The sequence below is a fragment of the Macaca thibetana genome, chromosome 5 (genome assembly GCF_024542745.1).
Source record: "Macaca thibetana thibetana isolate TM-01 chromosome 5, ASM2454274v1, whole genome shotgun sequence".
NCBI lineage: Eukaryota > Metazoa > Chordata > Mammalia > Primates > Cercopithecidae > Macaca > Macaca thibetana.
In genome coordinates, this window is record NC_065582.1 from 146,782,864 (window position 1) to 146,798,712 (window position 15,849).

General features: G+C 45.8%; 2 protein-coding genes across 2 annotated transcripts in view; both read left to right on the forward strand.

Moving 5' to 3' along the window:
* SMIM14 (small integral membrane protein 14) overlaps window positions 1-15,849 on the forward strand; it is a 720,432-nt gene that overhangs the window by 271,388 nt on the left and 433,195 nt on the right. The window lies entirely within an intron of this gene.
* Window positions 1,520-15,849, forward strand: part of PDS5A (PDS5 cohesin associated factor A) — a 171,758-nt gene continuing 157,428 nt past the window's right edge. Inside the window, exons 1-2 of the mRNA XM_050790334.1 lie at window positions 1,520-2,026; window positions 2,874-3,051. Coding sequence (XP_050646291.1) covers window positions 2,914-3,051 — 138 coding nt within the window. The 5' untranslated portion in view covers window positions 1,520-2,026; window positions 2,874-2,913. The remainder of the gene's footprint in view (window positions 2,027-2,873; window positions 3,052-15,849) is intronic.

Here is a 15,849-nt window from a genome sequence, read left to right on the forward strand (position 1 = left end):
AAGTTGGCCGGGCGCAGTGGCTCATGCCTGTAATCCCAGGACTTTGGGAGGCTGAGGCGGGCGGATCATGAGGTCAGAAGATCGAGACCATTCTGGCTAACACAGTGAAAACCTGTCTCTACTAAAAATACAAAAAGATAAAATTAGCTTGGCGTGGTGGTGGGCGCCTGTAGTCCCAGCTACTCGGGAGGCTGAGGCAGGAGAATGGTGTGAACCCGGAAGGCAGAGCTTGCAGTGAGCCAAGATCGCACCACTGCACTCCAGCCTGGGCGACAGAGCAAGACTCCGTCTCAAAAAAAAAAAAAAAAGAAATATCAAAAGTGACAGGGAGAGCCTAAAAACAGAGCAGCTTTTGGTCCACTTAATAGTTTGGATGAAGACAATTTTAAATGGATTCTGCCTGGTACTGTAAATGCCCAAGAACAAACCACTGACTTTTGGGCAGAGTTCTAGCAAATCAGCAACTGGAGTGTCAGATTCGCAATGACTGCTCTCTTGTGTAAAACGTCAAAAACAAGTTAGTGAGCTGCAGTACCTTTACTATTTTTAAGTTGACGTTAAAGGATGTGGGAAAAAAACAGACCAATGGATATCCATCAAGAATAATTTGAATAAACAAACGAATATCATTTTAAACTATGGTAGTGGTCAGTTTCAAGAGCTGAATGCGATTTCATATTATTGTATCCTTTTTTCAACTTCCTCTTCGGAAATTTTGTGTATGCTCTTGATTTTTTTTAAAATAGGTAAGTGTATGCTCTTGCGTTCATTTATTTCACAAACATTAAAATGCTCAAACACTGCTGCGTGCACTTTTTTTACCTGATAGTTTTTTCCTTTGGATGACAGAAAACGTTAATGCTTGGTAGGTTTAAAACATTAAAAAAAATGAGTTCTTCCTTTTTGACAAGAATCACCTACCTAATTAATAAATGCTTATTTCTGGGTTCCACTCTCAGAGATCCTCGCTTTTTTATGTTTGGAGTTGGAAACCTATGTTTTCAGCCAGTACCCAAAGCGATTGTGAGGCCTGGTGGCCCAAAGCTCATACCTTGAGAACGACTCGACCCAATGCTATTTTCATGTTTTGCAGCTTTCAAAATATTAACTTCAGAAATCTAAGGACGGTGGGCAACTCGGGTGGCTGTCAGAAGACCCGAGAGTGAGCCGCTCACGCTGTGCCCCGTTGCACAACTTTCCTTGACTTTCCAGATCTCTCCCTGAGGAAGAAATCAGTTCATTTTCACCGAGCAATTAACTACTCCCAACCGGTTCCGTCTATGTCCCTCAGGATGACCCCCCAAAGTCACCAGCTCATCGCCGCTGCGAAAATAAAGCGCTGTTTGCCCCGCGTGCCCCCGCAGGGCCGCGGGAACCTGGGCTCGCTTCCCGCCACCCGGGCTCCTCCTCCTCTCGCCCTCTCCGGTCGGGTCCTCCCGGAGGCGCCCCGCGCGGCAGGTATTGGCGCCAACCGGGTGGCGGCGCTGTCCGCCCTGCGCGCGGCCGCCTCGGGCCCGAGGGAGGCGGATGCACGGCCGGCGGAGGAAGGGGAGGGAGCGAGGAGCGCGCGCTGCTCTCGCGTGCTCTCGCGCCGCTCGCGTGACCGGCCGGTGTGTGCGCGAGGGCCAGCTCCCGGGGCACGGACGGCCGGGCGCGCGCCGCTGCGAGGGGCGTCCGGGTCCGAGTCGGCGGTCCGGGCCGGCGCGAGGTGCGTGCGGGCGGGCTGCGGGGGTCCCGGGCGGACACACGCGCACACGTTCCCGGAGGAGCCTTCGAGGCTGCTCTTCCTCGGCCAGACGGAGAGCGGCACTGTCTCCCCGCCCAGCGCTCACTCGCCCCGAGTCTCCCCCCGCAGCGGCTGCTCCTCCTCGGCACCGCCAGCCCCAGCGCCGCTCCCGGGCGGGCGGGCGGCGGCGGCGGCGGGACCCGCGGAGCCGCTTTGTGTGCAGCCCGACGAGGGGCGGCGGCGCAACCACCTGACAGAGGCCCGGGCGCTCGATGCACCTTCCGCCCGCATGAGGAGGAGGTAAAGGCGGCGGTGGCTCGGCTCCCGCCCTAGGCTGCTGGAGGGAGGGGACGGAAGAGGAGACCGGAGGGGGGCCGCGGGTCCGAGGCCCGGTGGGGCCGCCCGGGGGTGCCGGAAAGGCCTTGGCGGTGCCGGAGGCGCCAAGCGGCCGGGGGCCAGAGAAGCAGCTGGGGTCCCTCAGCCGAAGTTGAAGGAACAAAATGTGAAGTGCGGAGCCGCGTCAGCCGCTTCCTGGCGTGGGGCTCGGGGTGGAGGGCGGCTTGTTTTCCCCTCCCGCGGGGGTGAGGGAGCGGAACAGGGGAGGGGCGGCAGTGCGGCGGGGACTACCCCGGGTCCGAGGCTCGGCTGGGCAAGGGCGTTTTGTTCCCGGGAGCCGCCGCTGCGCGTGGGTCCGCTGGGTCCCTAGTTTTGCGGCCTAAGCCGAGCCGTATAGGCCTCGCGTCTGCTTTCCCGGAGGGGACTGGCCGGGCGGGACTGGGCGCTTCCCCACGGCCGAGCGGGGGCCTTGGGGTCCTTGCCGGCCTCCTGAGGCCGCCAAACTTCGGACCTTGGTGCTCGGGGCTGGGTTTCATTGTGAAAGGCGGAATGGGAAACTCCTGGCGCTGTTCGGCGCCTCCCGCGGCCGCGGCTGCTGGTGCCGAGGAGCCCCGTGAGCCTGGGGCTGGCTGGGCTGGGGCTGGTGGGGCCGGCGGGGTTCGAGCCCTGGGAAAGAGCGGGTGGCGAGGCCGCTGCCGGGTCCCCGGCGTCCGGGGAGAAAGGGCCTTTTCCAGATTAGAGAGATTTGAAATGAAAAAAGAGGTTACAAAGTCGCCCCTTTCCCGCTGAACTTTGGTTTTCTGACCGATAGAGGCCGGTAGAGGACTGTGAACCAAAAGTTGTCCCCCAGGATGGACTTCACCGCGCAGCCCAAGCCTGCCACTGCCCTCTGTGGCGTCGTGAGTGCCGACGGGAAGATCGCTTACCCTCCGGGGGTAAAAGAGATCACCGACAAGATCACCACTGACGAGATGATCAAACGCCTGAAGGTAAGCGTCTGGACGGATTGTTCGCTCTTCAGATGTCTTTGGTAGGAGGTGCTTTCTCCTGTCATATTGCTACCCTGCTCGTTCTGGCCTTTAGAGTTCCAAGTTTTTTAGATCTCTTACGCCCTGTGAAAGGTACTGTTGTATCTCAGATAAGTTATCTTTGAGTAAGCTTTGTAAGGACATAACCATTGTGGGAAATTTAAAAAGAGTGTGATTTTTCAAAAACTTCCTGGTTTTCAAGCATAAGAATTTGTGTGTTTTTAGAGTTTTTTCTGGAGGTATTTAATGAGAATACTGTTCAGAGTGGCTTGCACACTTACGTGTAGGCAGTAATTTGCCCAAGAAGTTTCCTATTTTCAACTTCTGAGGAGGACTGATTAAAGCGCAAAGTCCTTTTTAAAAATTTGCATAATTTTCTAGTGTCCAGAAGCTTAAATATGTATATATTGTGGTTAAACTTTGACAGAAGGTACACTTTTCATAATTCAGGCTTAAAGTAAGATGATTTAAGTCTATACATAGTTCAAAGGAGTTTAAGAGTATTATGGCTCTTTTTATGAGGTGTCAGCTAATTTCGTTTAAGCATGGCAGTCCTAAGGTTAAGGTTTTAAATTTCAGCCTCACGTTTGTAAGGTTTTTTGGTTTCTGTTCCACTGACATAGATTGTGGCCAGAATCTTACCAAATAAGTGATACTCTTCTTGTAGGATCAGCTTGAAGCAGTGGTTCTGAGTCAGGGCAACTTTGACCTCCAGGAGATGTTTGGCAATGCTGGAGACATTTTGATTGTCACAATTGGTGCTAGATTGGAGTAGGGAAACACCAGAGGCAGTGAGTCCGGCTAGGAAACTATGAACAGTAGTCTAGGTGAAAGACGTTGAAATCTTCAGATAGGGCTATGGCATTGATAATAGTGACTAGGAAATGATTTAACAACTTTTCAGAGTTAGAATCAATCAGAATTGGTGGGAGGTGAGGGAAGCAACATTGTTGACAATGTTTCCATCTTGGGCGACTTGGCGAAATGTATTTTAGGGAATGAGCTTGGCCTCTTGCTCTTGGAGCCCAGTAAATGTACCTAATGTTGCATTTTAATTAGTACAGTGTTTAAAATATTCATGTGGTTTAGTTTTCAAACTCTAATTTGGTTGTGCAATTTGTTGCCTTTTTGGAAGGAATAAGACAACAGTTTCTTTCATTAAAACAAATCTATGTGCAGTGGTGTGATCTCAGCACACTGCAACCTCCACTTCCCAGGTTCAAGCTGTTCTGCCTCAGTCTCCCAAGTAGCTGGGACTACCGTGCGCCACCACACCTGGCTAATTTTTTTTTTTTTTTTTTTTTGAGACAGAGTCTTGCTCTGTCACCCAGGCTGGAGTGCAGTAGTGCCGTCTCGGCCCACTGCAACCTCCACCTCCTGGGTGCAAGCAATTCTCCTGCCTCAGCCTCCCGAGTAGCTGGGATTACAGGCGCCCAACCCCACGCCCAGCTAATTTTTGTATTTTTAGTAGAGATGGGATTTCACTGTGTTGGTCACTTTGGTCTCGAACTCCTGACTTCGAATGATCTGCCCGCATCGGCCTCCCAATATGCTGGGATTACAGGTGTGAGCCACTGCGCCCGGCCCCTTTCATTAAAACAAATCTTGGGCCTGGTGCGGTGGCTCACGCCTGTAATCCCAGCGCTTTGGGAGGCTGAGGTAGGTGGATCACCTGAGGTCTGGAGTTCTACTAAAAATACAAAATTAGCCGGGCGTGGTGGCACATGCCTGTAATCCTAGCTACTGGGAGGCTGAGGCAGGAGAATCGCTTGAACCCGGGAGGCAGAAGTCTTGGTGAGCGGAGATTGCGCCATTGCACTCCAGCCTGGGCAACAAGAGTGAAACTCTGTCTCAAAAAAAGTAAAATAAAATAAATAAAACAAATCTTGATACTAAAGATTATATATTAATTGAGGTGCTTGATTGATGCTTCTAAAAGTTATACTGTTTTGAGAATGATAAATTATGAAATATAAAACTTAATTTATGGATCTTTAACATTAAGTTTTCAAATTAAGAATATTAAAACCTTGAATTCTAATGTTGGATAATTTTGGTTAAAAAATGGAAAGTTGATGTGTTAGCAACACGCTCTGTTGACATGACTCGTGGAACCTGTGAAGAAGCTGGTCTCATAGTACTAAGTGGTGGTCTAGGAGCAGCTGGTAGCACCAGGCATATTGGAGTGGATGAGGTGTGGCACCCTGAGCAGTCCAGCGAGGACTTGGTCTTAGTGGAGCAGTTTGGCTAGGAGGAGAGTATGCAGCACGGTTCTGAGTGTGGAATAGCTGCCATGAAGTAACCAGGTGCTGTCTGGTAGGGGCTGATTACATGGTTGGGCACAGCTTGTACACTTGGCCATTCTCTGTGTATACTGGTTAGTGAAATGAGCCTGGCACTCTTCTTTGCTCTGAGCTAACTCTACATACAGTGGTTTTTGTGGCCACAATTCTACCGTTCATTTCTGTAACTGCTTTAGTGGCTTCTTCCGGGAAGGGGAAACATAGAAAACCAAACCCTTTGCTGCGACCACCCTCCATCATAGCCTTTGCACTAGTGATTGTACCAAATGGAGAAAACTCTTTCTGGAGACGTTCATCATCAATACCATTATCAAGATTTTTCACATACATATTAACACCCTGGTATCTGCTGGTATCTGCTGCAGCTACTCCTGCTGTCCGCACCGTTCCACAGTATAAATACGCTGTGGGAGTTCGCAGTCCTCAGCAACATCTTAATGCACAGCCACAAGTGACAATGCAATAGCCTGCTGTTCATGTACAAGGTCAGGAACCTTTGCTTCCATGTTGGCATCTGCCCCTCAAGAGCAAGAGCAAATGTTGGGTGAACAGCTGTTTCCTGTTATTCAGGCCATGTACCCTACTCTTGCTGGTAAAATCACTGGCATGTTGTTGGAGATTGATAACTCAGAACTTCTTCATATGCTTGGCCGGGCGCAGTGGCTCACATCTGTAATCCCAGCACTTTGGGAGGCTGAGGCAGGTGGATCATGAGGTTAGGAGATCGAGACCATCCTGGCTAACACGGTGAAACCCCATCTCTACTAAAAATAACAAAAAATTAGCCGGGTGTGGTGGTGGGTGCCTGTAGTCCCTGCTACTTGGGAGGCTGAGGCAGGAGAATGGCGTGAACTCAGGAGGCGGAGCTTGTGGTGAGCTGAGATCACGCCACAGCACTTGAGCCTGGGTGACAGAGCAAGACTCCGTCTGAGTCTCCAGAGTCACTCAGTTCTAAGGTTGTTGAAGCTAGCTGTATTACAAGCCCACCAAGCTAAAGAGCCTACCCAGAAAGCAGTTAACAGTGCCATCGATGTTCCTACTGTTTAAAATTGATCAGAGACCCCAAAAGGAACTTGTGCTTCACCAAAGAAAAATATCTAAACATAGAAAAACTTAAATAGGGAAAAAAAATTGCGAAATATAAAATAAATTAAATGCCAGGTCTAGCAAACATAATATTAGTCCTAGATTACTTATTGATTTAAAAAAAAAACCCACAAAAAAATAATAAAATATAAAAACAAATTAATGTTTTATAGATCCTGGGAAAAATAATTTTCAGCAAAGTACAAAAATTTAAAGTATTCCTTTCTTTAATTTTGTAATTCTTTACCGTGGAATAGCTCAAAATGTCAGTTCTGTTTTAAGTAACAGAATTGATAACTGAGCAAGGAAATGTAATTTGGATTATAAAATTCCTGCTTTAATAAAAATTCCTTAAACAGTGAAAAAAAAAAAAGGACCGTTGTGGCTGGGTGCAGGGACTCATGCCTGTAATCCCAGCACTTTGAGGGCCAAGGCAGGAGGATCATTTGAGCACAGGAGGTTCAGACCTGGGCAACATAGTGAGACCCTGTCTCAATTTTTTTAAAGGTATAGTGAGGAAGTTTATGACTACTTAGATACATTTTCTGTTTGAAAATAGATTATCAGAAGTGCTGTTAACTATAAATGTACATATATCAGAGGAGAATGAGTATCGAGTTAGATTATCTATTTGTTATTAGTTCTTTTGGAAGTTAAAATCGACATTCATATCAACCAACTTCAATGTCCTACTGCCAAAATTTTGATTTTCTGAAAAATTCTTTTGATTTTGTATTTCTACTGCCTGCCTTTCTAGTTTGACTTTGTGCTTATTACGGATACCTGTTTAAAGTGTTATGTCTCATTGGAAATGTAGATTTTAAACAATACTTAAAGTATTTTTGAAATTTTGTTAATTTTTTATTAGAACCTTAGTTATTGGTAATTTTATAAATTTGGGAGTTTTTTTATTATTATAGCATAGCAATAGTGTTGAAATGCTATACAAATACAAAGAGAGCTTAAGCCCGGACACAGGGGCTCTTGCTTGTAATCCTAGCCCTTTGGGAGGCCAAGGCAGGTGGATCGCTTTAGCTCAGGAGATGGAGACCAGCCTGGCCAACATGGTGAAACCCCATCTCTACTAAAAATAGAAAAATTAGCTGGGTGTGGTGGCATACCTCTGTAATCTCAGCTACTCCTGTGGCAGAGGCATGAGAATCACTTAAACACAGGAGGCAGAGGTTGCGGTGAGCCATTATCGTGCCACTGCACTTTAGCCTGGGTGACAGAGTGAGACTCTGTCTCTTTAAAAAAGATCTTAAAGACGGGCCCGGCACAGTGGCTCACGCCTGTAATCCCAGCACTTTGGGAGGCCGAGGCGGGCGGATCACGTGGTCAGGAGATCAAGACCATCCTGGCTAACACAGGTGAAACCCCATCTCTACTAAAAATACAAAAAAACTATCCAGGTGTGGTGGTGGGGCCTGTAGTCCCAGCTACTCGGGAGGTTGAGGCAGGAGAATGGCATGAACCCAGGAGGCGGAGCTCGCAGTAAGCCACCATGGCGCCACTGCACTCCAGCCTGGGCGACACAGCCAGACTCCGTCTCAAAACCCTGCTCCCCCCGCCCCCGCAAAAGAACAAGTAAAACATCTTAAAGGCAAGTACAATCTCGGTCAAAGGAATTCAGCCGTGTTTGGTCCTGTTCTCATCAGTTTTCAAGAATGGAGCAAGGCTGGGTGTGGTGGCTCATGCCTGTAATCCCAGCACTTTAGGAGGTCAAGGTGGGAGGAACGCTTGAGCCCAGGAATTTGAGATAGGCCTGGGCAACATGATAAAACCCTGTCTCTACAAAAAATAGAAAAATTAGCTGGACATGGTGGCATGCAAATGTGGTCATAGCTACTCAGGAGGGTGAGGTAGGAGGATCACTTGAGCCCAGGAAGGTCAGGGCTGCGGTGAACCATGATCCTACCACTGCACTCCAGCCTGGATGACCGAGTGAGACCCTGTCTCAAAAAAAAGGACACATAGTTGGGTGCTGAACAAATATTTGTTAAGTGAATGAATGAACATTTTGTATTAATATTGGATCAGAGAAATGTTTTTATTTTTTAAATGTTTTTATTTTTTATTTTATTTTATTTTTTAAAGTAAAGGATAATTTGAAAAAATTTCAAATTGCAACTAAGAACTTTTTTTTTTTTTGAGACCAAGTTTTGCTCTTGTTGCCCAGGCTGGAGTGCAATGGTGTGATCTCGGCTCACTGCAACCTCTGCTTCCTGGGTTAAAGTGATTCTCCTGCCTCAGCCTCCTGAGTAGCTGGGATTATTGGCGCCTACCACCACGCCGGCTAACTGTATTTGTAGTAGTGACAGGGTTTTACCACACTGGTCAGGCTGGTCTTGAACTCGTGACCTCAGGTGATCTGCCCTCCTCGACCTCCCAAAGTGCTGGGATTACAGGCGTGAGCCACCGCGCCCGGCCAGGACTTTTCAAACTAAGGAGTTTGTGTCTTAGAGATGGTAACATAGGTACAGTACTTAGAATTTTGGAGTCAACAGGTAGTTTAGAGGTTATGTATTTCTCTTCTAATTTTTCAGCTGAAGAAACTATTTGAGAGGTTGTGAACAACTCTAGTCACATAAAGCTGAAAAGTGTCATTAACTTCTGCTACTTAGATAAGTTACAATTATATATTAATTGACAAATTTTAAAACCATACTAAAGTTAGCTGTGTGGAAGGACGGCCAATAGTTTAGTATCATTGTTACATTAAGAATCACAAATAGCTGGGCACTGTGGCTTACGCCTGTAATCCCAGCACTTTGGGATGCTGAGGCGGGTGGATCACCTGAGGTCAGGAGTTTGAGACCAGCCTGACCAACATGGAGAAACCCCGTCTCTACTAAAAATACAAAATTAGCCGGGTGTGGTGGCGCATGCCTGTAATTGCAGCTACTCAGGAGGCTGAGGCAGGAGAATTGCTTGAACCCAGGAGGCAGAGGTTGCAGTGAGCCGAGATCACGCCACTGCGCTCCAGCCTGGGGAACACTGTCACAAGGAAAAGAAGAAAAAGCATATACTGAACAAGTGATTTTTTTAAAAAATTCATACTATAATTAAGTAATCTAAGTACGATTGTACTCCAGCCTGGGCAACAAGAGTGAAACTCTATCTCAAAAATAAATAAATAAATAGTAAAAAAATTAAAAAAATAAAAATGATAATCACAAATAACCATCCTCCCATATAGTTGTGGGTTCTGAAACTAATGCAGGGTTCACATCTGATAAGTGACATTTAAAATACACTTATAGGTCTGGTGTCCTGGCTTATACCTGTATTTCCAGCACTTTGGGAGGCTGAAATGGGCAGATCACTTGAGCTCAGGAGTTTGAGACCAGCCTGGGCAATATGGCAAAACCTCATTTACAATAAAAATTTTAAAAATAAAATACACTTATAAATAGCTGTGCAAATTCCATAAAGGGCTTAATGGAATTAAGTTAGTTATGTAGTATATCCTATGTCATGGATTGCTACAGAGCTATTTGCTACACACATACTTTGTTGTTTCTTTCTTGCTTGCTACTTTGGAGGTGGGAGGGCCTTGATAATTATTGATTTTTTTTTTTTTTTTTTTTGAAACAGAGTCTCTCGGTCTTTTGCCAGGCTGGAGTGCAGCGGTGCAATCTCAGCTCAGCCTCCTGAGTAGCTGGGATACAGGCGCCTGCCATCACACCCACCTTACTTTTGTATTTTTAGTAGAGGTGGGATTTCATCGTGTTGGCCAGGCTGGTCTCGAACTCCTGACCTCATGATCCGCCTGCCTTGGCCTCCCAAAGTTCTGGGATTACAGGAGAGAGCTACCATGCCTGGCCTTTTTATTTTTATTTTATTTACTTATTTTTTTGAGATGGTGTCTTGCTCGTAAGCCACCGTGCCTGGCATTTCTTGGTTTTTAAATGGAGGGATGGATAGAGTGAAATTTGTTTCTTTTCTTTTCTTTCTTTCTTTCTTTCTTTTTTTTTTTTTGAGACAGAATCTCGCTCTGTCACCCAGGGTGGAGTACAGTGGCAAGATCTTGGCTCGCTGCAACCTGTGCCTCCCAGGTTCAAGCAATTCTCCTGCCTCAGCCTTCTGAGTGGCTGGGATTACAGGTGCGTGCCACCACATCCAGCTAATTTTTTATATTTTGGTAGAGACAGAGTTTCATCATGTTGGCCAGGCTGGTCTCGAGCTCCTGACCTCGAGTGATTCACCTGCCTCGGCCTCCCAAAGTGCTGGGATTATAGGTGTGAGCCATCGCACCCAGCCTGAAATTGTTTTTTTTTTTTTTTTTTTTTTTTCTTTATTTTTTGAAATGGAATTTCACTCTTGTTTCCCAGGCTGGAGCGCAGTGGCGCAATCTCAGCTCACTGCAACCTCCACCTCCCAGGTTCGAGCAATTCTCTTGCCTCAGCCTCCCGAGTAGCTGGGATTACAGGTGTCCGCACCATGCCTGGCTAATTTTTTGTATTTTTAGTAGAGACGGAGTTTCACCATGTTGACCAGGCTGGTCTCGAACTCCTGACCTCAAGTGATCCATCCAGCTTGGCCTCCCAGAGCACTGAGATTACAGGCATGAGCCACCGTGCCTGGCCTGAAATTTGTTTCTTGTATTCATCTCTTAACTATCTGATCTCAGAGAGCAGTGCTCCAGACATTAATACAGCTACCCTGGTCTGCTATATTATTTTGTCACAGAAACAAATAAAAATACCTACTATCTTGATCTAAGAATTAGAAAAATTAAATAGGGTTTTGTGAAAGTATCCCCATTTTTTTCCCACCAGGTTTATTTTCCTTATCTCTAATCTCTAATCTTATCTCTAATCTTTCTTCCTGTATCAACCATTCTCATCTGGCCTATTTGATGGTTTAGTAGGAATTAGGATATAGTGGAATTGATTTTAATGTAGGGCATCCCCTTTTCCTCATAAACCTTGTTAGAGGTAATGAATAGATTAAGAGCAGGAAGGCCATAATTCTTTCCCTTTGCTTTTCTCCAGGAGGACCCCAGAAGTACTGGTTTGGTCGTAATTGTTTTTACTTCCATAAATGATTTTTATTTATCCCTCATTGCCACACAGTGTGATAATTTTGCATGTGATTAAGTATATAATTTTAACTCTAAATTCTGTTCATATGTTTTAATATTCCTATTAATGTAGAAGATTCTGCTCAGAACATTAAAAATTAAATGGAGAGGCAAGACTTCTTAAAATCATGTCCTAAAATAATAGCCAATATACATTTGTGAAGGGAGACTTAGTGCAGTATAGTTCTTATTTCAGACTTCTGTTTGTGTATAACTGTTCTGGATATCTGTTGCTGTGTAACAAGCTTTTTATAAGATATTTTAAATTTTTTTTTTTTTTTTTTTTTTTTGAGACGGAGTCTCGCTCTGTCGCCCAGGCTGGAGTGCAGTGGCTAGATCTCAGCTCACTGCAAGCTCTGCCTCCCAGGTTTACGCCATTCTCCTGCCTCAGCCTCCCGAGTAGCTGGGACTACAGGTGCCCACCACCTCGCCCGGCTAGTTTTTTGTATTTTTTAGTAGAGAGGGGGTTTAACCGTGTTAGTCAGGATGGTCTCGATCTCCTGACCTCGTGATCCGCCCGTCTCGGCCTCCCAAAGTGCTGGGATTACAGGCTTGAGCCACCGCGCCCGGCCAAGATATTTTAAAATTTTCATGATAAAATATACGTAACATAAAATTTATTTTAATCATTTTTAAGTGTACAGTTCTTTGGCATTAGGTACATTCACATTGTTGTGAAACCATCACCACCATTCATCTCCAGAATTTTTCATCTTCCCTAACTGGAACTCTACCCACTAAACCCTAACTCCTCATTTTTCCCTTCCCCAGCTCCTGGCAACAACTATTCTGCTTTTTGTCTAGATGACTTTGACTTACTCGCCACTTGATCTTAGCCAAAAGGCTCAGAAGCGATTGCCTTACTCTCAAATAATTGAAATCACACAACATCTGTCATTTCGTGATTGACTTATGTCACTTAGCATGTACCTTTAAGGTTCATCCATATTTTAGCATATGTTATTACTTCCTTCCCTTTTAAAGCTGAATAATAATCCATTGTATGTGTGTATCACATTTTGTTTCTCTGTCAATGAACACTTGAATTGTTTCCACTTTTTAGCTATTGTGAGCAACTTTTCTTATTATCTCACAGTTTTGTGGATCAGGAATTCAGGCAGGGTTTGTCTTGCGTCTACTACACATGGCTACTGGGCTTACTCATTGGTATTCAACTAGTGACTACATTGGTCTAGAGGATCCACAGTGGCTTTACTTATACACTTGATACCTTAGTGGGAACAACTGAAAGGCTGGACTCAGCTGGGTTCTTTTCTCTAAGATGTAGTCTTAGGGTTTTCCACATAGTCTTTCTAGTAGAGTAGTTGGGCCAGGGGTTCCAAGACACCATGGAGGAGGTTGCCAGAAATTGGTCCAGAAATGGCATTGTCACCTCTACCTTACTCTGTTGGTTAAAAGAAAGTACCGTTGTCATAGCCCAGCCCACGTTCAAGGGGAGAAAAAAGATGGGCCTTACCTCTCAATGGAAGCAGGAAAGAAAATTTGTAGCCATCATTAGTCTACCACAGGAGCTCTTGTGACAAGTCAAAGTATACTAACCATGTGTACTTTTAAATTTTTATTTTATTATTATTATTTTTTTTTCGAGACAGTTTTGCTGTCACCCAGGCTGGAGTGCAGTGGCGCGATCTCAGCTCACTGCAACCTCCGTCTCCCAGGTTCAAGTGATTCTCTTCCCTCAGCCTCCCGAGTAGCTGAGATTACAGGGATGTGCCACCATGCCCAGCTAATTTTTTATGTTTCACCATGTTGGCCAGCCTGGTCTCGAACTCCTGACCTCAGGTAATCTGCCCACCTCGGCTTCCCAAAGTGCTGAGATTATAGACGTGAGCCACCACACCAGGCCGTATTTTATTTTTTGAGATGGAGTCTTGCTCTGTAGCCCAGGCTGGAGTGCAGTGGCACGATCTCGGCTCACTACACCTCCCGGGTTCAAGTGATCCTCGTCTCAGCCTCTGGAGTAGATGGGACTACAGCTGCAAAACCCCACCATGTAATTTTTAAATTTTTTGTAGCTTCAGGAGTCGCTCTACATTGATCAGGCTGGTCTTGAACTTCTGGCCTCAAACGATTTTCCCACCTCAGCCTCTGAAAGTGATGGGATTATAGGCATAAGCCACTGAGTCTGGCTTGCATTGCTATTAGGATATAATTTCTTCAGGCCCTTTCAGTGTATACGGTTGGGAAATACACCCCCTTTATTTATATAACTTAATTTAATCAGCCTGTCAACCATGTTACTCCGGTTGAACCTCCAGCATAGAGTACTTCTGAGCTTCTTCCATTCCATATTTCTGTCTTCTACAGTCAAAACCTGGATTTTCTCTAACATCCATAAGGCTGTTTGTACTACCCTACTGTAAACACAATCTAAATTCAGATCTGCTTTACCAGTATCCTTTGCAGTTCTTTTTGTCCCATGAAAAGTATATGAAGTACCATGTTTGTTAGTTACTTAAATTTGAATTCTTTATGTTAATCAATTTTTATAAATAGCTCATTTCAGGCTGAGGTAGGAGGATGGCTTGAACTTGGCAGGCAGAGGTTACAGTGAGCCAAGATTGCACCACTGCACTCCAGCCTGGCAACAGAGCAAGAGTTGGTCCGGGGGAAAAGAAAAAAAGCTAATTTCTTTGTGTTCTCTTTATCAATTTATATATATATTTCTTGACACTCTGTCCCACCCCCAGCTTTTTGAGACAGAATCCCACTCTGGTACCTAGGCTGGAGTGCAGTGGTGTGATTGTGGCTCACTGCTGCAGCCTGGTTCTCCATAGGCTCAGGTGATCCTCCTACCTCAGCCTCCCCAGTAGAGACCACAAGCATGCACCACTACGCTGGGCTAATTTCTGTAGGTTTTGAAGAGACAGAGTTTTGCCATGTTTCCCGGTCTGGTCTTGAACTCCTGGGCTCAAACATTCTACCTACCTCAGCCTCCCAAAGTGTTGAGATTACAGGCATGAGCCACTGTGCCCAGCCGACCTTTTATTTCCACTGTTAAATATAATCCTTGCTTTATTATTATTATTATTTTGAGAGTGACTCGGGTTACAGGCCACCATGCGCACCCAATTTCTTTTTTTTTTTTTGAGACGGAGTCTGGCTATTGTTGCCCAGGCTGAAGCACAGTGGCGCAATCTCAGCTTACTGCAACCTCCGCCTTCCAGGTTCAAGCGATTCTCCTGCCTCAGCCTCCTGAGTAGCTGGGATTACATGCGCCTGCCACCATGCAGCTAATTTTTTTATTTTAGTACAGATGGAGTGTCACTGTGTTAGCCAGGCTAGTCTCGAACTCCTGACCTCAGGTGATCCGACTGCCTCGGCCTCTCAAAGTGCTGGAATTACAGGTGTGGGCCACTGTACCTGTCCTAATTTTTGTATTTTTAAAAGAGATGGGGTTTCACCATGTTGGTCCAGGCTGGTTTTGAACTCCTGACTTCAAGTGATCCACTGCCTCAGCCTCCCAGAGTGCTGGGATTACAGGCGTGAGCCACCACTCTCGGCCTGTTTTTTTTTTTTAATTGCCATAAACATAAAATTTACTCTCTTAACCATTTTTATTTTTATTTTTTGTTTTTTTGAGATGGAGTTTTGCTCTGTCGCCCAGGCTGTAGCGCAGTGGTGCAGTCTTGGCTCATTGCAACCTCCAGTTCCCAGGTTCAAGTGATTCTCCTGCCTCTGCCTCCATAGTAGCTGGGACTACAGGCATGTGCCACGATCTCTGGTTAATTCCCCTGCTCCCCGTCAGACAGTCTCGCTCTGTTGCCAGACTGGAGTGCAGTGGTGTGTTCACTGTAACCTCTGCCTCCTGAGTTCAAGCGATTCTCGTGCCTCAGCCTCCTGAGTAGCTGGGATTACAGGCTCGCGTCACCACACCCAGCTAATTTTTGTGTTTTTAGTAGAGACGGAGTTTCACTATGTTGGCCGGCATGGCCTTGACCTCATGACCTTGTGATCTGCTCGCCTCGGCCTCCCAAAGTGCTAGGTTTACAGGCATGATCCACTGTGCCCAACCTCCCTACTTTTAATTTGCAGTCAAATAAACTAATTAATGTTTTCCAATGAAGCCAACTTACTGCTTCCTGGCAACAAGAGTAGTTCTGTGTGAGAATAATTAAACATAAGTGTCACATTGAGGTTCAGAGGGGTAAGAACTCTATTTAGATTTCCTTAAAAACTCAGAAAGAATTGAGCGATACGTTTTTGGTTTGGAGAAATTAGGGTAGGAAGGGATGGGGACAGAATTTTAATAACAGAAATAAT